The sequence below is a fragment of the Bos javanicus genome, chromosome 12, assembly GCF_032452875.1.
Source record: "Bos javanicus breed banteng chromosome 12, ARS-OSU_banteng_1.0, whole genome shotgun sequence".
NCBI classification, from domain to species: domain Eukaryota; kingdom Metazoa; phylum Chordata; class Mammalia; order Artiodactyla; family Bovidae; genus Bos; species Bos javanicus.
This window is the reverse complement of record NC_083879.1, coordinates 85,499,072-85,521,634: the sequence shown is the minus strand read 5'-3', so window position 1 is coordinate 85,521,634 and position 22,563 is coordinate 85,499,072. Positions and strand designations below refer to the sequence as shown.

Genomic DNA, 22,563 nt, shown 5'->3' with positions numbered 1-22,563 from the left:
CAGCTGAGGGTTGGTCTTCACCGGCAGCTGAGGGTGGGTCTACACCAGCAGCTGAGGGGTGGTCTACACCAGCAAAAGAGGGTTGATCTACACCGGCAGCTGAGGGGCTGTCTACACCGGCAGCTGAGGGTGGGTCTACACTGGCAGCTGAGGGGTGGTCTATACCGGCAGCTGAGGGGTGGTCTACACCGGCGGCTGAGGGTGGGTCTACACCGGCGGCTGAGGGGCGGTCTATACCGGCGGCTGAGGGTCAGTCTACACCGGCAGCTGAGGGTGGGTCTACACCAGCAAAAGAGGGTGGGTCTACACCGGCGGCTGAGGGTGGGTCTACACCGGCGGCTGAGGGGCGGTCTATACCAGCGGCTGAGGGGTGGTCTACACTGGCAGTTGAGGGTGGGTCTACACCAGCAGCTGAGTGTGGGTCTACACCGGCATCTGAGGGTTGATCTACACCGGCAGCTGAGGGGCGGTCTACACCAGAAACTGTTGGTCTACACTAGCAACTGAGCATCAGTCTACATTCAGCAACTGAGGGTCAGTGTAGACCAGCAATGGAACTTGGGTCTCCACCAGAAGCTGAGTGCTCTTCACGCCCCTCTCTTCTCACCTGACGGGTGTACCTTCTGGGCTCTGCTTCCCCTGGACCCGCTGAAAACTGTCTCTGAGCCCACCCCCCCGGAGTGGTCGCCACTCTGGGGGCAGCAGCCTTGGTGCCTGTGTGGGGTCCACGGCGGACAGGCCTCTCCAGGGCTCAGGCAGGGAGGGTCATGGAGAGCCGTGTGGACGACAGGCTCAGGGTTCAACTAGCTTCCTGCAACGATGAGCGCAAGCCAGCCCCCCGCAGAAGCAGCCAGCGTGCGGCACTGTACCCAGAACCCGGGACGTCTGGGCAGGGGGGCCACCAGGGCCAGAGAAGGTGGGGACGCTGCGAGCAGGGCGGGAAGGGCTTTCCCATTACCTGGGGGGCCGGGGAGACCCGGCTGGCCTGGGGATCCTTTGGGTCCTCCAATACAACCTGCCAAGAGAGAAGAGGGCAGTTTTAACCACTGTCCACACCCAGCCTCACGGCGTCAGATGTTGCTAAGGTCAAGAGCATCAGCCGTGAAAACCTGCTTCCACTTAACGATCAGTGTGATCTGATGATTCAATTAATCTTGATGCTGATACAACTTTAATTTCACTGTGTAATGCAATCGTAATGTTAATATAAAATGCAAATGAAGGCAGTCCCATTGGAGGCTAACGGGGGCCATGCTGGTGAGGGGGGTACCCCTCATCAGGGCAAGTCAGCCTTGTTCATCTGGGCCCCCCCATCCACATCAGCCAGTATGGATGCCTTTCTTTGTCTGGAAATTTCGCCGGGGATGGAGGAAGACTTTGAAATTTGCTCTGTGACTTTGATTATGTTCAGAACCGGCCACGACTTGCTGCTGGGTTGTGTAGACGAAACCTGGAGGTGGCCGCCTCTGGCTGGGGACACCACGCAGGGGCGTTTTATCAGACCAGGGACCTGTGCAGGGGCAGCGGTTCTTTGAGAGGCCTTTTGTCCGTCAGCCTGGGATCCGGCAGGGCTCCTACCTTGGCCCCATCTGATGGCCAGAGAGGAGCTGTGGGCTCCTCTGCCACAGGAGCGGTCCGAGGTGCACACACGGCCAGCCCAGGTCATCAAAAGAAAGGACCCTGGACATCTTCAGGGGGCTGGGCCTCCAGCCTGCAGAGCCGCACCCCCAGGGCCTTCCTGCAGCTGCGAGACTGGCCTGACCCCTGGAAGCTCCGGGGGTGCTGTTCCCGCTCTGCACCCTGGCCCGAGTGCCTGACCCACCCGCACACCCCGTGGTGGGGCCCACAGGTCCTGATGCTCTTCTCCAACCCTAGCCTGCATCTTGGGAGGCAGCCCCAGACCTCGGCTCCCACAGGCGAGCCGATGCCACCCCGATGTCCAGATGGCCTGTCAGCCTCTTCAGCTCTGAAAACCTCACCCTCTGCGCTCTGCTCTTCAGATCCTGAGCAGGCGCCCCCTGGACTCATCCCTCTGCCTGGCTCCCCTCCTCAGCTTCTAGGCCCCCCGGCTGGAGACTTCACCTGTCTGATGGCAGCCGAGTCCACTTCTGGACTGCCCCCGCCCCTCCACGGAGCCAGGGTCACCGGGCCTCCTGTCTATATCCATCGGCCCTGCTCTCTCAAGCACTCATTCATGGCTGGACCAAAGTCTTCTCACATGTAGACCTGATCCTCACCCTATTTAACGGGTCAATAATGCACAGCTGTCCTTCATACACATACAGACACACGTCCTGGGTGAGAAAGCACTTATTTATCCGTTGAGTCTTACCGACCCTGTGAACAGAGGCTTCATACTGTAGGGGCAACTTGGTGACAGGTGGTCATCCCCGGCCCTGCCCTGGGTTCTAAGGCGAGTCAGCACATGTTTCTACCCTGTCGGTGGCTCCGTGCCCCCGGCGGGACCCCCGGCCGTTCTCCATGAGCACAAACTCTATAAACAGTTTCTAGGGGTCCTGTCGTGACAGTACCTGGCTGGATGGTCTCCTGTCCGTCTGCTCCGATGGGTCTTTTCACACCCGAGTCACAATCTGGGAGAGAGACGTAGCGACAGGGTGAGGCGATTGTGCAACAGTGGAGAGTATCTGTGTGTGCACGCGTGTGCATGTGGGTGCGTGGTGGTGGGAAGGCTGGGGTGGGCGGGGCACTGGAGGCCCGTCTCTGAACTTCAGTGCTCAGCCGCTGTGCGTCCAGCACGGGTGTGGCCGGCACTGGGTCTGGAAGACCCCACGGCCGGTGGCGCACGTGTGTGCTGAGAATCGATGCAGCAGCAAGCGCCTCGTGTGACCCCCTGCACCCCCCGCCCACACACGCTGGAGAAGAGCGGCAGGGGCAGAAGCAGAGTGTCTCACAACTGTGCAAGAGGCGAGCCTGGGCCCTCGTACCGATCTGTCCTGGAGAGCCGGGGAGGCCGGGAGGCCCTGGGAAGCCTGGTGGTCCGGGCAATCCAGCATCGCCGGGGAAGCCGCGCTCGCCTTTGGGGCCTGGCAGGCCCAGTCCTGGGGGGCCCCTCTCCCCTGGAAGGCCCTTCGTGCCGGGGGCTCCTGGTTGGCCTGTGTCCCCTCTGGGGCCTTTGATGCCATCGCCCTGTGAGAAATGCAGAGCATTTCTTACAACACATGGAAGCACCAAAGACAGCCATCTTGCCAGGCTCGCTGCCTCGATGCCCAAATTCCGCGTTATGGACGTGGGGCAGAAGACAGCAGGGATGAACAGAACCCCAGTCACGGTCTGGCCAGGTCACAGAAATAAAGGACAGATGTCCCAACAGCCATGAACAAGACTCTAGAGGATGGGAATCTGAGTACTTTTCTTTTCCAAGCTCTGCTTGGACCTTCATTCTCAGGAGGAATTTCTTTGAGAGAGCACTTAGGCAGATATCTGGCTAAACAGGGCAGGAACATGTTAGTTTATCTTTAGGACTTAGCACCTGTTACCGGTCTCCTATTCCCAAGGGGCAGTGCAGTGGTAAACGGGAGGAAGTCTTTGGATGAGAAAGAGCAGCGAGCTTGTTAGGATAACGAGAGATGGTGGGACCAGGAGAGCGGAAGCGGGAGGCAGAGAGCTCCCCCATGTCCAGTTCACTCCGCTCCTCGGGCTGGGATGAGCTCAGAGCAGGGAGGAGGACTCTGGTGTCCGCGGCCACCCACCCCTCGCTGTCTGCCCTCCGTCTTCCCGCAGAAACGAGGCTGGGGGCTCTGCCTCTATCACACACACTCTCTTGCAACACGGGTGTGCGTGTGTTGCAAAAGCGAAGTTGTGTGTTTTACAAGCAATCCTGGAAAAAGTGTTCCCCCCTCCATCTAGGAATCTTCAGCTGGCAGAGGGGGCGGGTCTCTCATGATACATTATGGCAGGAGGAATGTTTATTTCTGCTTTTTCTTTCAAATGTTCACTCTGGGCTTGGCTCCAACCCTAATCACTGTTTCCTTAAAAACTATGATTCCTGCTCATCAAAAGAGGACCGGTTGAGCTGGGAGGATGTCGTGCTGGTGAGTACCTCCGACGCTCAGGTGTGTGAGAACGTGGCTGACGAGGGTGAGGGCTGAGCCCCCTCTCCGCTCCCCGCACCCCCCGAGGTACTCACGGGAGGGCCTGGGAGTCCGTGGAACCCATCGAGCCCGGGTGGTCCTGGGATGCCGTCGCTACCTTTCAGCCCTGGCACGCCTGGGACGCCTGGCTGGCCCCGCTCACCTGGGGGAGGAGCACGGCGTGAGTCTACCCTTCCAGGGCGAGCGGAGGGCGAACGGCCTTAGACCTGCCGCCCACAGAGACTCACCTTTGGTGGTGATGGTCCTGGAGTCTCCCTTCATTCCTTTGGGCCCGGGGGGACCGACGTTACCAGGGGCTCCCTATGGAAACAGACACACAGTTCCTTCTTTCTCCACCCTGGTCAGGGCCTCCGAGAAGACAACGATTCCTGCTCATTCCTGGCATCAAGCCCAGAGCCAGATACTTCTGTCCGGACTGCCCCGTGCCACGGCCACCAACCACCAATGGCCACTTGAACGGGGCCGGTGGAACTCAGATGCTGACTGTAAAATTTTAAGTAGCTAAAACTTAAGGGACGTAGTCACACATGGCTGGATGCAGAAAGTAAGAACCTTGCCGCTCAGCGTGTGGTCTGCAGGTGGGCAGCCCCGGCCTCCGCGGGAGCTTGTCAGGAAGGCAGACTCTCAGAGCCCAGCCCAGGGACGCAGAAACGCCGTCCGCAAACTCTTTAACTTTGGAGAAGCGATCCTCTACCACGACTTCAAGGCTGCTAACTCAACTACGATTTTGTAGAATCTGGACAAATAGTAAGCCGCCAGGTATGAACGATGGATGTTTGTGATCGTTCAGTATTGAGCAATAAGAGTATTTATTCTATAGCTTGTCTTCCTGACCAAATCAAGGTGGGAAAAAAAAATCATACTTTAGAGACAACTCGAGTGGGGGACATTCACATTTTAAGCTGTAAAATCTAGTTTAGGTCTTTCAGTGAGCAGAAACGAGAAGATGAAGGTTTCAGGATGCATTAAAAAAATTATTAGTTAGTTTCAGCACGCCAGAACTCTTAGCTGTGGCACGTGGGATCTAGTTCCCTGACCAGGGATGGAACCTTGGCCCCCTGCACTGGGACTGCAGAGTCTCAGCTACTTGACCACCAGGGAAGTGCCAGGATGCATTTTAATGTGCACGATATGCTAGTTTGGGGCAACTCTTGGTTGCTGGTATTTGCAAGAATATGGGAGCTTTAAGTGTTGGTTTAATTAAATGGAATGTTTCAAATGAAATGTTCTTTTCTCCTTAAAAAGCCCACAGATACTTGATTTATCGATTTTGTTCTTTGCAGGAAAGGGTGACATTCTCTCTGTATTTAGAACAAAGTCTCCCACTTTTGCAGGGCGTGACTAGGAGGTGTTGGGCAAGTGGATGGACACATGGGTTCATTTACTAACCGACTTCCATATTTGAGGCATTCTTGCAGATCCTATCAGTATAGTTATTAAACCACAAAAAAACCTGTCTGAGGCTTTCCTGCCACAGATACATAAGCATACAATCAAACGCAAGCTGTGGCTCAGTGGTAAAGAATCCGCCTGCTGATGCAGGAGATGCGGCTTCATTCCCTGGGTGGGGAAGATCCCCTGGAGAAGGGAATGGCAACCCATTCCAGTACTCTTGCCTGGAGAATCCCATGGACAGAGGAGCTTGGTGGGCTACAGTCCACGGGGTTGCAAAAAGCCGAACGCGAGTTAGTGACTGAACAACAACAAAACACAAAGTCTGAGCCGTGTGCACGCAGGCGCTGTGGGTGTGTGTGCAACGCGGCTGCGCAGAGCACACACTCCTGGAGGGTCTAGACGCTCCATGTGCGTAAAATGCTCCATCACTATACAAAGACTCGAACGTCCCACCCATTCGGCCATTACTCAGTGCGGACTCGCACCACGCACGCTTTTTCTGAATTCTTGAGCAACTTCTACGCGCTTAGCCAGGATTCGGAGATGATGCCATTTTTAAACTAGCAGGAAATGGAGCACCTAATGTGTCCAGTTGGATGAAAGCATTTGTTTTCTGGGAAGTCCCAGAAAGGGAGCAGAGAGGGGCTTTAGACCTCATTTTCACCCGCAAAGCTCCCTCAGCGCGAAGCAGTTTGAGCAATGACCCTCTGCACCCGCAGCTTGGGGGGCTGCACGCCGCCTGCGTCTCGACAGCGTGGCCGCTGCCTGCGTCTGGCCAGCGTGACCGGGGGTCCTGAGCAAACATTCCTCTACTGCTGAATATGCAAAATGCTAGACTTCGCACTGTATAAATGTCCAGCAGTTCTCTTTTTAAGTAAAATAATAATAATAATAGTTTGTCTCCCCCTGAAATTTGCTTTGAAATCACAAGTTCAAACCTGCCACAAAGAAAGACCTACTCTGGACCATCTTTTCTTAGGGTGTGAAATGAGGCCCACTTAGCTGGAATCCACAGGCAGAGAATTCCACACATTCATCCAAAGTACATTCATGATTTACTTGGGCGTCTCAGTTTTTATGGAGTGAAGGGAGCCTTCATAAAACACTAAATCTGAAGTACAGACGGGTTTCTTTGTTTGATATAACTCTCATAAGATTTAAAGCATACAATTCAGGGTGGGTTTCTTTTCTTTTTTAGTATTTTCACAAAGTTCTGCAACTATCACTTTTATCTAATTCGAGACCATTTTCATCACCCCAAGAAGAATCAGTCACTCCCATTCTCCATCCTTCCAACCCCTGGCAGCCACCAACCTACTTTCTGTCTGGAGAGCCCTGCTCTGGACACTTCATAGGAATGGTATCGTATGATACCTGTTCTACGGCGTCTGCCTTAATGCACGTAGCGTGGTGTCTCTGAGGGCGCCCCACTGTGGCACGTGTCAGCACTTCACTCCTCTGGTTGCATGAATGACGTCGCATCTGGTGGGGACGCTATGTCTGGACTGTCCGTTTAGCACTTCTGGGCACTGGGGCCGGTGCGCGAACACCGCAATGAACGCTAAAGTGCAGGTTTCTGTGTGGACACGTGCTGTCGGCCTCCTGGGTCTGTACTTAGGAGGGGACTTTCCGGGTCACGCGACACCTCTATGTTTGACTTTTTGAGGAAGCATCACGCTGTTTTCCACAACGGCTGCCCCACTTCACGTTCCCACCAGGAAAAGGTTTAAGTGTCTCCGGGAACATGCAGCTTTTTTTGAATGGCGCCCTGGGTGCATAAGTGCTGCTGGTCTAACGTGTATGATTCAGTAAATGAAAGCTGGGCGGGGGGACGTGGGGTCAGGTGTCAAGGTCGTCCCGTCGGTTTCCTGGTAGAACTGGTCTCTCACCTTGAACCCGGCGAACCCGGGGACGCCGTGCTGGCCGGGGTCTCCTTGGCTGCCTTTACTGCCAGGCTGCCCGTTGGCACCTGCAAAGCCCTTGGGTCCTGGCAGCCCTGGCGGACCCCTGATGAACTGATCTGCACATTTACAGTCGCCGGCGTCACCTGCAATGTGGGGGAGATGGGGTGCCGTGCTGTTTATCCGCGACACGCAGTACAACCCTCCTGTGGCTCTGCAGGGGGCAGCAGGGCACGGCAGGCAGGGGCTGGGCTGGGAGGACCGCACTGGGAGGACGTGCCCACTCTGGTGCTCTCACCCCTGGGCTGGGGGTCTTATTGTCATCTCAGAACCAGCGGAGGGTGGGCTGTCGCAGGAGGGCCAAGCGGCGCCCTGCCCCTCACCCCCAGCCAGCCTCACCTTTCCATCCTTTCTGTCCACGAGCCCCTGGGAACCCGGAGGAGCCAGGGAAGCCCCCACTTCCTTTTTCTCCTTTCAGGCCGAACAGAAAACCTGAGGGAAGACCCACAAAAACGGTATGTCAGCTCAGCCCGGGGCCCGCCGTCTGCTTCCTGCGAGGGAAGGTTTACAGCCGTGTCTCCCAACAGACGCCGAATCCCCGCCCCTGCCCAGCTCCAGCCCAAACGCTCTCAGAAAGACACGGAGACTTCCTTTCTGTGGCCACTGCTTCCAGGGTTGGAAAGACATGTGAACACCTGTGATTTCAGTTTTCCCATTAAAGTCTTGGAATAGACATCTTTACTTTTCAGAAAAGCTGAGTCCAAAGAAGAGTTTCGATTGTTTTTAATCATGTATTTTACTTAGGCGTTGAAGACTTGGGGTCACCATGACCTCGGGTTCCCAGAGAGACAAAAACCCAGAGCAAAACCAAGCCACGAAGGGCGTGAAGGGGAGCTCTTCCCTGCTCTGCCCCGCCTGGAACGGCTGCACCTAGACACGCCCCTCTCTGCAGGCCCCAGGGGCTTCCGCTCCGGGTGCACACACGTGCACACACGCACACGTGTAACCGTGAGGATACCCTGTGATCCATCCCCTGCCCAGCTTCCCCCCTCACTAGGATGGGGACCCTTCAGGCGTCCGGCCCGTCTGCAGGGCTCTGACCGTTCCAAGCGAGGACATCTGAGCTACCGTGTTGAGAAATAGACGCTAAAGCCCAGAAACGCTCCGCGTCCCTCTCGAGCGGAGCGCCCTCTCGTGGTGGGAACGAGGTTGTACACTCCCGAGAAGCACCACGGCAGGTGCTGGCGCCCAAGGTCTGGCTCGAGGTCCCGCGTGGGTGGAGACGGGCGAGGCCCCAGCGCAGGACCGTGCTGGCTGGGCTGGTGGGGGAGGGGGGCTGGAGAGGGGAGACCCTGAGTCCCGCTGAGGACTCAGGAAGCTGGAGATGCCCGTGAGACACGCAGCAGTGGCAAGGTGTCCAGTTAACCGCCGGGAGGAGTTTGCTGCTCAGCGTACAGGACTAGGCTCCGGCTGTGGCAGCAGAATCGAAATGCACGGACAGCCATGGCGAGTGCCAGCCCAACAGGCCGGCAGGACTTAGACAGCCGTGGTTGCTCGTCAGCTCTTACTGCTCACAAACACTGGGAGCTGGCCTGTCCTTCTCGAGGCTAAGCACCCTGTGACTCCACACAGACGACACTCTGCACGAGGCACCCCCTGCTCCACACTCCACAAGTCTTCTCCTGGCATTCTGCATTTCAGAGGGAAGGTCCGGGGCCGATAGCTTCAGGGACACTGGACCCGGTTCCTGAGTTGCCCGATGCCAGCTGTGGCCATTTTGAAACTTCGCAGAAAAAAAAAATGCAAGACCTCCAAGAGGCTATAAAACCTCTCCCTATTCTTGAGAAAGGGGGGCACGGTTCTCAAGGCACTAGCCTGCTGTGTTTCCCCTTTGCCTGGCAAAAATAACAAGGCACTCTTTTCTATTTCCTCCAAACTGTCTCTGTGTTTCTATTTGGCATTGTGGACAGGGAGCCAAGATTCTGGCAACGGGGACGCAGTTGGGGACAGCTGGTACATCATGGTGTTAAACTCCTGTCACAGCAGGAGTCTGCTGGGTGGAGAGATACCGGCAAGGAATTCCATCCTCCACGGGATGGTGGAGGGGAAGAAGGAGGGCCCAGCGAAGGAGCCCCAGAAGGAAGGGGAGAGAGCGAGCCAGGGAGCAGTGTGTGGAGGGGGTGCCGGCCGGGGGGCTCTGATGGAGCAAACGGTACCCAGCATAGGCTCCATGGGCACTGGGGACCGGCTCAAGAGCTTGTCAGCCTGGTGGTGGACTGAGGGCTTTGTGCTATGTCTCCAAGTTCTCCTGATGAGTTAGGAGAAGCTAGTATTACAGGGAGGTATTTAACCATGGATACTTCAGGGGTGCTGGCTTTTAAAATCTGAGACAAAGACACTGTGGGTGTTCTTGACACTGTTTGCAAGTCTAGCCAGAAAAGACACTTCGGGGCTCTCTGAAGGCGCACCTCCCTCCCTCCCTCCTTCCTACACTGCCTTTTCTCCATCTGATATATTAATTAAATTAATAATTGCAAGCGAGTCCTAAAGAACAGCAGTGAGCCCCTGTGATCTTTCCGACACGATTTTCCCGAAGTGGCCGTAAGAAGCCTGGCCGTATCCCGACTTATTCTAGAGCAGAGTGGAACTCTGCCAACAGTCATCCTGGTTAACCGAGCTGGAGCTGGGGGTAAGCAGACGCTCATTCAGAAAGAAACTGTCTTCATGGTTCGCTTTTGCTGGAACCGCGAAAGACTAAAAATTCTGGTTTCCATCAGTAGCAACACAGAAAACCGGATGAAATGCAGATAACAGGAAAAGAATCCAATGATTTTGTTCCAGGGGGAAGGCCGGAGAGCACTGTAGGACTCAAGATTATCAATGTTAAATTACGACTGTTCACAAAACTATTTTAAAAGGCCATTATGCTTGACTACTTTTTGTACAAGAGATTGCTTCTAAAAAGTGATTTGGGAACAATGTGTCTCATGGGGTAAAATGAATACTTCAAGGAGAACTTAAGTTGTGTGCTCTTAAATTTTTAAGTTGATAAATCTATCAGACACCAGTTCATCTATTTTATAAATTCTTTTTTCAGTTAACCATATGGACCAGAGATTAGTTCACGTGTTTACAGATGACTTCTGAGTAAGTTGTAGATTTACTAAGTAAGATTTATGAAGCCAGATGGTATGCGTTTGTGTCTTTATCGAAATGGAATTTAGTTACAGGAAGGATGGCAAGGCTAGCCTTCAATCACCATCTTCTAAAGAGGCATATCTGTATGCTTTTATTTTTAATACATCATGTTCTGTTGCCAAAAAAAGGGAAAAAGCAACAGACCATTGACTCAGGAAATGTGACTCAGAGAAACTTAGCCATCATCACAGGTGGCACAGGACTAAACATTACTGTCAGGATAAGAAAAAATAGTAGTGATTGCACTGCTCAAACCACTTGGCAAGTTCCAGGGAAATATCTCTACTGAAATTTTTCAAAACAATATAAGAATCTGATTTTTGCAGTTAAAGGGAAATTGGGAACAGAGAGCCAGAGTAACTGAGAAGACAACTGGAGCCAGAGAAGTAACTGCTGCCTTCTCTCCTCAGAGGAGCAGGTACCAATGCGCTTCTCCCGCCTCCGAAAGTTTTTCTTCTCAAGAGACAGCAAAGACACTGACAAAAGCCTCGTCTCTGAATCTCCCTTTTAGCTGGACCCACACACACACTGCTGTGCTGTGCGCAGCCGCTCAGCAGTGTCTGACTCTTTGGGACCCCAGGCCCGACAGCACTGGGGTCCAGACACCGTGCTTGTCCAGTCTGAGGACTCGGATCGTCTGTCTGGGCCCCCGGGCTGCTGTGTCCCACCGCGGGTGCTACAGCCACTCCTGGCGTCAAGCGTTGCCGCCTGTTCAGCAGTGGCTCCGGCTCGAGGGGGCCCGGAAGGCAGAGCCTCAAGTCTGCCCCGCGGGGTCAGCCCAGGGCAGGGGGCGGTCACAGCGGGCCCTTCCCGTCTGCACCCTGGATGGTCAGTCCAGGGCAGGGGGCGGTCACAGCGGGCCCTTCCCGTCTGCACCCCGGATGGTCAGCCCAGGGCAGGGGACGGTCACAGCGGGCCCTTCCCGTCTGCCCTGCGGGGGTCAGCCCAGGGCAGGGGGCGGTCACGGTGGGCCCTTCCCGTCTGCACCCCAGATGGTCAGTCCAGGGCAGGGGGCGGTCACAGTGGGCCCTTCCCGTCTGCACCCCGGATGGTCAGCCCAGGGTAGGGGGCGGTCACGGTGGGCCCTTCCCGTCTGCCCTGTGGGGGTCAGCCCAGGGTAGGGGGTGGTCACGGTGGGCCCTTCCCATCTGCACCCCGGATGGTCAGTCCAGGGCAGGGGGCGGTCACAGTGGGCCCTTCCCGTCTGCACCCCGGATGGTCAGTCCAGGGCAGAGGGCGGTCACAGCGGGCCCTTCCCGTCTGCCCTGCGGGGGTCAGCCCAGGGTAGGGGGTGGTCACGGTGGGCCCTTCCCATCTGCACCCCGGATGGTCAGTCCAGGGCAGAGGGCGGTCACAGTGGGCCCTTCCCGTCTGCCCTGCGGGGGTCAGCCCAGGGTAGGGGGTGGTCACGGTGGGCCCTTCCCGTCTGCCCTGTGGGGGTCAGCCCAGGGTAGGGGGTGGTCACGGTGGGCCCTTCCCATCTGCACCCCGGATGGTCAGTCCAGGGCAGGGGGCGGTCACAGTGGGCCCTTCCCGTCTGCACCCCGGATGGTCAGTCCAGGGCAGAGGGCGGTCACAGGCCAGCGGGGGTCACGGTGGGCCCTTCCCATCTGCACCCCGGATGGTCAGTCCAGGGCAGGGGCGGTCACAGCGGTCAGTCACAGTGGGCCCTTCCCGTCTGCACCCCGGATGGTCAGTCCAGGGCAGAGGGCGGTCACAGCGGGCCCTTCCCGTCTGCCCTGCGGGGGTCAGCCCAGGGTAGGGGGTGGTCACGGTGGGCCCTTCCCATCTGCCCTGCGATGGTCAGCCCAGGGCATGGGGCAGTCATGGCGGGCCCTTCCCATCTGCCCTGCGATGGTCAGCTCAGGGTAGGGGGTGGTCACAGTGGGCCCTTCCCGTCTGCACCCCGGATGGTCAGTCCAGGGCAGGGGGCGGTCACGGTGGGCCCTTCCCGTCTGCCCCGGATGGCCTGCCACCTCCTCGCCCACCACCCGCCGCCTCGTCCACAGAATTATTTAGCAGAAAAACCCAAGTGAGAATGCGGCTGCGACCAGGCCCCTTTGTCCGGACCGGCATGCCCCACCCTTGAGTTTCCCTCCACTTACCGTCTGGGCCGGGCGGTCCTGGGAGCCCGGGGGGACCGCGGAGCCCTGGCTGCCCATCAGTCCCTGGTGGGCCGGGGTACAGCGCGGGGAAACCCTGTTCTCCTGTGAAGCCTTTGGGTCCCATTTCGCCCGGCAAGCCTCTCTTCTCATCTGAAAACCCAACAGTGAACACAGCCTTGTTAACCCCTGGGATTCAGCCATGGCGCTGCTGTGCCCCGAGACCACCCTGGACCCGTGGCTTACGGTCCAGCCAGCGACCTAGAGGGCGATGCCGCTGGATATTTCATCAGCACCGTTCCACTTTAAAAAGCCCCTCTGCCCGCCCCCAGAGGACAGCCGGAGAGCTGTTACAACGCTTGGGCGGATGCGCTCCTCCCAGCCAGCGACAGACAGAACCACGCGCGTTACCGTCAGCAGCACGTCTAGCTTAGTTAGGACACAGCAGCTCTGTGACCACATCGAAACGCAGTTGAGACGTAGGCACGCTCGGGCCCGCTGAAGGGACAGAGCGCCGGCGAGGGGCGGGGCTCGCGGGAGACCCGCGCGCACGTCTTAGCTTCGAGGCCGCGGAAGCTCAGTACCTTCGTCTCCGATGGTTGTGCCCGGCCGGCCTGGCAGGCCGGGGTCTCCTGGCACCCCGCGGTCTCCTGGCTCCCCGGGGGCTCCTGGGGATCCCGGCTCACCTCTGACACCTGGAACCGAGACAGACACCCCACGATGAAAGGACCGCTGTCCAGGCCTCGGGGCAGATGTTCACACTCTCGTCGGAGGTATACGGACTGATGCCCTGTCCATCGCATGAGGCACGCAGGGTCCAAATGTTCCATCTATGGTGGCCCTGCCTTCAGGGAGCTCATTCTTAATTAGATAAGGCTGATGTTGCAGTTTAGTCGCTCAGTCACATCTGACTCTGTGCAACCCATGGACTGCAGCCCGCCAGGCTCCTCTGTCCAGGGGATTCTCCAGGCAAGCATCCTGGAGTGGGTTGCCATTTCCTCCTCCAGGGGGTCTTCCCGACCCAGGGATGGAACCCATGTCTCCTGCATTGACAGGCAGATTCTTCATCACTAAGCCACCCAGGAAGCCCAAACAGGGTCGATACAAAATTCCTACAAATATTATAAAACGAGACAGGCCCAGAATACCAAAACCATATAGGGAGGTATCAAAGGACGGGAGGGTTATTTGGGGTGAAAATTTGACTTCGAGGGACCACGGAGAATGAAAATAATAGTGGACAGTATTTCTGAGCTTGTGAGTGTGTGGGCTCAGTGCTACACGCTTGACCGACATTCGATTCCCGTAGAAGCGTGCGCCTGGATAGTATTACAGCCGCCGTGTCAGAGGGCAGAGGCGCCAGGCTTCAGAGAAGGTGACCTAACAGCTGGTGCAGGCAAGGGACAGTGGAGGAGGGTCAGGGAAGGACGTCCAGGGGGCAGGAGACGGCGGAGGAGGGGTCAGGGAAGGACGTCCAGGGGGCAGGGGACAGTGGAGGAGGGTCAGGGAAGGACGTCCAGCGGGCAGGGGACAGTGGAGGAGGGTCAGGGAAGGACGTCCAGGGGGCAGGGGACAGTGGAGGAGGGTCAGGGAAGGACGTCCAGGGGGCAGGGGACAGTGGAGGAGGGTCAGGGAAGGACGTCCAAGGGGCACGTCAGCCAGACGGAAGGCTCAGAGCGGGCGCACCCAGAGCTGGAGCAGAAACCAGGGAAGGTGCTGGGCAGCGCCCACGGAGGCCCGGCGGGCACTAGGCTGGGCTTCCGCGGTGCTGCTGCAGGTGGCAGGGCGGGAGCCCACACGAGGTAGGCCTGAACGAAAGCCTTTCCTGGTGGAGGAAAGCGGGGGGCGCTCCGTGACACTCCTCTTATCCCACAGGGAGGGAGCGTTCACGAGACAGGTTCTCCGAGGTTAAGTGCTGAACAGCACTTCCCCTGTTTTGCTTAAAAAGGCTTTCCCCTGAGCTCACGGCTCTGAGCCCACAACAGACGACAAAGCCCACGAGACCTGAGCGCGAAGAATGAGCGGCACAGACCTTTGGCCACGGAAGGATACTGGGAGTAGACCAGGGGGCCGGGGGGGCCTGGGTCGCCCCTTTCTCCCTGGAGAAGGAAGACAGGGAAACGAGAGAAGGTTAGTTGGCCTCTCGGAGCTCTGCACCCGAAGGCTGCTTCCAGATCCGAGAGGACGACGAGCCGGGCGGGGATGTCGCCCACGCTCCACGCCCACGCTGGTCAGTCCAGCCTCCCGGCTGCCAGCCAGACACGCCGGCATAGGATGGAGCGGGCAGGGTCCCTCTCACCCTGAGACCCCTGTCAGACACCAGGAGTGGCCAGGGGACCGCCTGCCTCCGGGCAGACTCCTCCGCGTCGATGGCGCCATCGGATCGCCCGTGAGGGTGAGCCGGGGGTGTGTGCCCATGCCCGATCTAACACCATCTGGATGGTGAGACCCAGATTCCACGAGCCGCCTAGATGTCTCTGAGCCTCGCCTGCCCCAGAAGGCCTGGCTGCGAGCCCTCTGTCCTCATCAGCGGTTCCCTGCCTGGTGGGGTGTGCCCCCTACCTTGCTAGGTCCCCTGACAGCTGGAGCAGCTGTGGCCCGAGTCCTCAACACCCCCTGCCCGCCCATGGAATTATTCATGGGAACCAGGGGCCCCCACCCTCTCGTTACTATGTCCGCCTCTCTCAGCCCCCTCCCCCCTTCTCCGATGAGGGTGGACAGGAGGTGATCAGACCACCACCCGGAGGAAGGAAGTGAAAGCTGCCCCCTGCCCCCCAGAGGAGACCTGAGCCCACCTTGGGTCCTGGCAATCCGTCAGGGCCTTGGTACCCATCCAGTCCTCTGCTTCCCTGCAGGAAAGATGCTTGGTGCTTATTTTATCTCTAAAATATAAAGGCATGACCAGTGTATTGTAGCTAACAAAATCAACTGTCCCTGGGATTCTCCAGGCAAGAACACTGGAGTCTGTAGCCTTTCCCTTTCTCCAGGGGATCTTCCCGACCCAGGGATCGAAACTGGGTTTCCTGCATTGCAGGCAGGTTCTTCACCATCTGAACCACCAGGGGAGTCCAGTAAAATCAACAATAATTGGTTAAAATCACCTTCTACGCCCTTGGCATTCAATTTTCCCTGACTTTAGTTTCAAACGTGTCTTTTTAAAGTTGCTTTGCTTCAATCAGGATTCAATAAAAGTCAAACCATGGCGTTTGGCTGGGAGGTCTCAGCTTGCTTGCTTCTCCTCCTTTCTACCTTTTCAGTTCCCTTTCCTGTGGCTGTTGAGGAAACGGTCATCTGGGTGTGAACACCCCACGTGGTGGACTGGTCCACTCCATCCTCCTGGAGCTGGGCCCAGGGGCTCCTGGCCCCCCGGCGGGCTCTGGACGGCTAGTGGCTGTTAGGTCTTGGGCCTCCATCCTCCTGGAGCTGGGCCCAGGGGCTCCTGGCCCCCGGCGGGCTCTGGACTCTTGTGGCTGTTAGGTCTTGGGCCTCCTTAGGCTCAGGTCTGCCTTTTGAGTTTCTTGGAGGGTCCTGAGTCCTTCCTGCTGAGTCACACACAGTAACTGCCCTGATGTTGGGACTTCAAGACTGACCAGTGGGGTAGAGTGTTGGCAACCTGATCCACTTATTAAAACCAGCTCCCAAGGTGGGTTCTGAAAATTTTTAGTTAATGCCAACTAGAAGCATGAAGCCTCTTCATTTAGAAGCTTTTGCTCTTGACTTAAAAAATCTCTAATTGTAATGATCGCATTTTAATTCCCTTGAATACTTATTGAAAGGTAAGGTTTACCCATATGGGCTGCATCGTATCTGGATAGGTATTTAAAGCTTAAAAAAAAAATCTAGAAATTTATTCCTTCTTGCAAAAGAATATATATACTAAGGCCCCCTAAAATCAGAATGCCAATGGGATAAAAATGTGCATTATTTGATTACCTTACAGGATATTTTGAAATCCAGGAGCATGCATGCTGAAAGTTACTTTGTTTAGAATGAACTAAGATTGGCTTAATTCGGTATTTTATGTTGGGCCTCTGGTTTAGACGGACTCTCTTTCATACTAAGTGAAGACTGGAAAGCGAAGGCAAACTTCTCTGATATTAAAAGTGACCACCTGCCTAGTGACTGCCCCATGACACGGGCCAGAGCCTGGATGGAGCCTGGAGCGACCGTGGAGTCGGTGACCAGGCATGCTGACCGAGTCGTGTCCAGCGAGACACAGCCAGCCGCTCAAATGATGCTGCCCGTGTGGACGTGGAACCCCCGAGGAGCGCTGGGTGGAAGACACGTGTGGAGAACAGTGCAGGGATGCTCCCTCTCCCTGGCTAAACTGCAGGCATGTGAGCACACGCCCTTCCTGTGGAGCCCTGGTCTGATGGGCACCGGCCCACGGGCCCAGGGGTCTGCGGCGGGCGGGGGGGCATGTACTCTGTGCCTGAGTGAAGACAGCGAAGGGTGAAAACAAAGAAATCGTCACTAAAAAGACCTATTTATGCGTCTTCTCTCTCGTAAGATCCAGCATTCAGGCAGCCCTACGCCTGATCCAGATGCAAAACGCATTTCTCACCGAATGTTTGCTTCCTACAAAGGGGACTGAAACTCCTTCTGCGGAACCCGGGATAAAGACAACAAACTGGGTCGTCCCTGAAGGCCAGTGAAAACGTGAGCGATCACAGATGGAGATGCGGGCGGACTGTCGGCCACCACGCCGGCCCCTTCTTACAGCACGCTGGGGGTGACACAGGAAGGGTCAGACTGGAGGCCCCGGGGCTGCGGCCAGCGCGGGGGGAGGTGACCGGCGGCCTGGGGCGGGGGTACCCCGTGCTGGCCTGCCAAACGACAGAACATGTGAGCGAGCCCCACGCCTCAGGGATGATCGGGGAGGCGTCATTTCTGTTCCTGCACACGTGGGGAAGTTTTAGGGGGGGCGTTTTTTTCTGGGAGGCCCCAGTCTTCACATGCGACCTCTGTAAGGGTGTCTCAGGCCTGGACTAGATCGCATTTCACGCCCCAGACTTACTTTCTGTCCCGGCAAGCCTTTCTCACTGTCGATGCCGGGGGCACCCTGGATTGAAGAGAAAACAGAAGCGGTGACAGCTGAGAACATGCAGCGACATTTCCTGGGCACTGTCACGGCACCTGCCTGGCTAAGTCAGTAAATCCTTTGCTATGACAATGCTGACTCCATCTAACGTCCTCTCCTTCCTGGAGGAGAGGCATCAATTTAGTGATGTTTTCACCTCATGCATCCTGGCTGTGACTTAAGAACCGTGGAGAAACCCATAAACACAGCACAGGCGAAACGTACAGCCAGAAGGCGCCCCGCACCCTCGTGCTCTCAGTCTTCGTTCTGATTTTTGGAGCTGACACTCGTCCTTGGGGTGGCTGTGGCCCGTCGCCCCAAGGTCACTGTCTTTTTCTCTAGCCCGTCTTTGCCCACCTTGCCAGCTCACTGGGGGGTGGACTGGGCCAGCTGACTGAGCTCGGGCCGGTGGAGGGCGGTGTGCCCTCGGGCCAGGAGCGACAGGGGCCAGAGCCTCGAGAGAAGACTCCCCCCCACCCCATCTGCCCCACCAGGGACGTTTTTCTTGGACTCTCGGGGCAGCAAGAAATTGACTTGGTTGGATATAGCCTCCATTTCTGTTACCATGGAGTCATTCGGGCTATTACAAGCAGAAACGCGTCTGAGTTCCGTTCATGTCCCTCCTCTGAAGCGGGGAGCACGGTCTCAAAACCCCCAGTTACTGGGTGGTAATGCTGTGTCAGTCAGTGCAGGCTCAGGGTCGCAGCCGACAGCCCACGGAGGGGCAGGACCCTGACAGTGAGCGTCAGGGATTGGGGTTGGGGGCAAACCTCTGTATTTTCAGGCCAGTGCTGCTGTGCACCGAGGGCTGGGGGCTCCAGGGGCACAGACTGACGTGACAGCAGGCCGCGAGGGCACGCTGCACAACGCTGGCAACAGAGCCAGGGCCTCAGAACAACCAGGCCGAGCAGGGCCTCTGGGGACAGCCAGTCAGTGTACTGTAGATCCTGGCAACAGAGCCAGGGCCTCATAACAACCAGGCCGAGCAGGGCCTCTGGGGTCAGCCAGTCAGTGTACCGTAGATCCACAACACACGCTCGTGGGCATCAACTGTACTCCAACAAGCAAGGAAAGGAAAATAAAGTCAAAGCAGCAGGTGCAGAAGCTTTACCCGCGGTCCCGAGAAGCCCACGATGCCTTCTTCTCCCTTCAAGGAGACGCCCTAGGAGAGAACAGAGAGACCACGCTTCACGGTCTGCCTGCTGTGGGGGCTCATTCTTAGTGGCCCCCGCTGCGGCCAGCCTGCCTCTGTCTCTCCAGCTCCACGCAGGACGTGCTCCTAGGACGTCTGCAGTCGGCTGGGATGGTCATCACCGGGCATCGTCCCCTGGTAAGTGGCAACGGGGAGGACTGGGGACTCGGGGGCAGCGGGACCCAGATGAGGGAAGGCAGAGGGGTGACACGGCTGGGCCCTGGCCAGGAAGCCGCCACAAGCCCGCCCGGGCCTGCCCTCCACCGCACTGCTCTTCTGAGCGGTTTGGGCTCATTTATGAGCTTCAGAAGAGGGTGGTCAGCCGGTGCTGACTCTGCTGAAAGAAGACATCCTGACACTGTTTTCTGAAAAACTGAGAGAAACGATCACCCTTTCCTGCCACAGACGCGTGGACTGGAGACCAGAGCTGTGGGTTGGTACGCCCCGGACAGTCTAACATTGTGATGGGACCCCGGAGAATGCGGGAACCACAAGAAGAAGCATCTTTATTCCTTGACTTACTATTCTCCCTGGTTCTCCCTGGCTGCCTTTTTCACCCTGTGAAGATACGAAAGACAAGAAATGCTCATTAATTCACGAATAGTATTTAAAATGGATCAGGATTTATGACATAAGGTGCACAGTATTTTATACGACTGCAAACAATGAATATAAACGGATTGTAACAAACAACTCCCTAAACCTCTTGGCTTCAAAATTCACATTTTCTTGGATTTTCACAATATCGACGAAATTGTGTGTTATTCTGATATGATCTCAAGACTGTCTCTTTTCTGCCTGTGAGTTTCCTGCAGGGCCCACAGTGGCAGGGCAGGTGCCTGGGGGACAGCCCCAGTGATAACAGAGGGGCTGTCATTTGATAATGAAACAGCGAAAGATCATTCAGGTGAAAGAGGATAAGGCAGTGGAGTGGGGGGAATCCTCTGAGGACAAGGCTCATCAGGAGCGAGTTAAGGTCCTGAGCGAGAGTGGCTTTGGAAAGCAACGTCAGTTTTATTTCTTTCAAAATAATTTTCTGTCTTCGTTTTTGGCCGCGTGGGGTCTCCACTGCTGCATGGGTTTCTCTCTAGCTGCGGCGCGTGGGGGCTTCTCTGGCTGCGGCGCGTGGGGGCTTCTCTCTGGCTGCGGCGCGTGGGGGCTTCTCTCTGGCTGCGGCGCGTGGGGGCTTCTCTCTGGCTGCGGCGCGTGGGGGCTTCTCTCTGGCTGTGGTGTGTGGGCTTCTCATTGCGGTGGCTTCTCCTGTTGCTGAGCACAGGCTCCAGGGCGTGTGGGCTTCAGTAGTCACAGCCCCCGGGCCCTAGATTGTGGCTCAACGGTTGTGGTGCACGGGCTTAGCTGCTCTTTCCCCACCAGGGATCGAACCCGTGTCTCCTGCATTGGCAGGTGGTTTCTTTACGACTGAGCCACCCATGACGTCATTTATACGATCAATTTCCCCCATTTCTCTCAGTCTAAAATGGGGAAGGAAATGCAGTGATGGGTCCGTTCACCCATCAGTCCTAGGACAGCTCCCAGGATCCTGCAGTTCCGGGCTGCCCCCTGCAGGCTGGCCGGGGCCAGCCCTGGGACCCGTCGCCTCTGCAGTTCAGTCCAGTTCAGCCCCTCAGTCGTGTCCGACTCTTTGCGACCCCATGGACTGCAGCACGCCAGGCCTCCCTGTCCATCACTAACTCCCGGAATTTACTCAAACTCATGTCCATTGAGTCGGTGATGCCATCCAGCCATCTCATCCTCTCTTGCCCCCTTCTCCTCCTGCCCTCAACCTTTCCCAGCATCAGGGTCTTTTCAAATGAGTCAACTCTTTGCATCAGGTGGCCAAAGTAATGGAGTTTCAGCTTCAGCATCAGTCCTTCCAATGAACACCCAGGACTGATCTCCTTTAGGATGGACTGGCTGCATCTCCTTGCAGTCCAAGGGACTATCGAGAGTCTTCTCCAACACCACAGTTGAAAAGCATCAATTCTTCGGTGCTCAGCTTTCTTTATGGTCTAACTCTCACATCCATACATGGCCACAGGAAAAACCATAGCCTTGACTAGATGGACCTTTGTTGGCAAAGTACTGTCTCTGTTTGTTAGCATTCCCTCTTAGCTGCAGAGAACAAGGAAATGTGGTTCAGCCGCTCAATGATCTCAGCGGGGTCGCACCTGCTCCGGCCTCACTCCATCCTGGGCTATTGTCCTGACACTGGACGGGGGCCCTACTCTGCTGATGGTCAGGTCCCCCCAGGAGCCAGAGTCCCTCCTGAATCCACCCCGATGACCCTGGAGGCCCTGTCCTGCCTGGTGGTCCAGGGCTGTCCTGCTCGCAACCTGGCTGGCACATGACCGTCCACTCTGGGCTCGCAGCAGCCGCTGCCCAGGCTGCTTCTGTTAGCGGTCAAGTCACTCATAACGCCGCAGCTGCACAGACTCACGTCCCCTGTGGGGGGGTCCAGCCTGCCCTCTCCCGTCCGTCCCCCGGCATTCACACCGCATCTTGACAGATGCTCGAGAGACAGGGATCAGGGTCTACGTTTGGGATTTTTGCTTTGGCTCCCGTGACCTTTTATGGTGCGTCTCAGCCCGGCCACCACCCTGCCGCCCTACGAGGTCAGTATTCTACCAGGTCAGTGCTTCGGTCTTTATTAAGCACAAGGGAACCAGAAGGCTTAGGACGGGTGAACGGTCTGTCTGAGTGAATGAGTGATAGAGAAGGGTGTTAATTTTTATTTAGACTCTAAGAGGATGCTTTTAATCAAACAAAACATTAACAGAAACTACAAGAGTCAGAAATCTGACTTTGACCCAAGAAGCCCACAGGGACGCTCCATGTCAGCAAAACGTAGGCTTTCTTTTGCTCACACAGCTCCATGTCCTGGCAGTGAGCTGTGCCGCGACCACTGGCTATGTCTACACTAGAGACTGAAGACGGAGCTGATTCTTAAATGGATCCACGTGTTGGTTCCAATTCATCATGATTATGAGCAATGATACTGAGACGCCTGCGACTGTGGTCAGTGCTTTCAAACACGTAATTTGCTAATTCGGTGGGGAGGGCATTTCCACTTTGAATGTGACTGTTTGAATAAGACCAAAGAAAGCCACATCTTTTTCTCCTCCTCCTGTTAGTTCAAATGGGAGCGCGTCAGTCTTGCTGCAGCCCCTTTACCTTATACTGCTCTGGGAGAAGCTCGTACACCGGCGTGGGCTTCTCGACGTAACCGTTGTCCGGTGGAATCCCGCCGGGCCCCTGCAGTCCCATGTCGCCCTGTGAACGGTTTAGCAAAGCGATTGTCTTTAGACTGAAGGACACGACCGAGGTTGAAAAAAAGCACGATCCCACCGCAAACTGCTGTTTCTGTCTTTGCGTATTATCACATGTACATCAATTTTAATAGTTTACAATCATAAGATAAAAATCGTATATAAGCCTGGATGGCAGGGGGTTTTGGGGAGAATGGATGCATGTACATGTACGGCTGAGTCACAACACTGCTAATTGGCTGTACCCCAACGTGAAACGTTTTAAAAACGTAAAAAGATCACATAGAATAAAGTAACAGTAAGGTAAGATCACTTGA

At 56.3% G+C, this 22,563-nt stretch overlaps 1 protein-coding gene across 2 annotated transcripts in view; it reads right to left on the bottom strand.

Annotated features, from left to right (window-relative positions):
• Positions 1-22,563, bottom strand: part of COL4A2 (collagen type IV alpha 2 chain) — a 161,197-nt gene that overhangs the window by 24,478 nt on the left and 114,156 nt on the right. For both annotated transcript variants that reach the window (XM_061435368.1, XM_061435367.1), the window contains exons 13-27: positions 22,152-22,250; positions 19,503-19,538; positions 18,900-18,950; positions 17,726-17,770; positions 15,504-15,557; positions 14,741-14,807; positions 13,293-13,403; positions 12,712-12,861; positions 7,808-7,900; positions 7,397-7,554; positions 4,340-4,412; positions 4,148-4,254; positions 2,946-3,147; positions 2,532-2,591; positions 959-1,015 (exon numbers count right to left, since the gene is read on the bottom strand). In XM_061435368.1, coding sequence (XP_061291352.1) covers positions 959-1,015; positions 2,532-2,591; positions 2,946-3,147; positions 4,148-4,254; positions 4,340-4,412; positions 7,397-7,554; positions 7,808-7,900; positions 12,712-12,861; positions 13,293-13,403; positions 14,741-14,807; positions 15,504-15,557; positions 17,726-17,770; positions 18,900-18,950; positions 19,503-19,538; positions 22,152-22,250 — 1,363 coding nt within the window. The remainder of the gene's footprint in view (positions 1-958; positions 1,016-2,531; positions 2,592-2,945; positions 3,148-4,147; positions 4,255-4,339; positions 4,413-7,396; positions 7,555-7,807; positions 7,901-12,711; positions 12,862-13,292; positions 13,404-14,740; positions 14,808-15,503; positions 15,558-17,725; positions 17,771-18,899; positions 18,951-19,502; positions 19,539-22,151; positions 22,251-22,563) is intronic.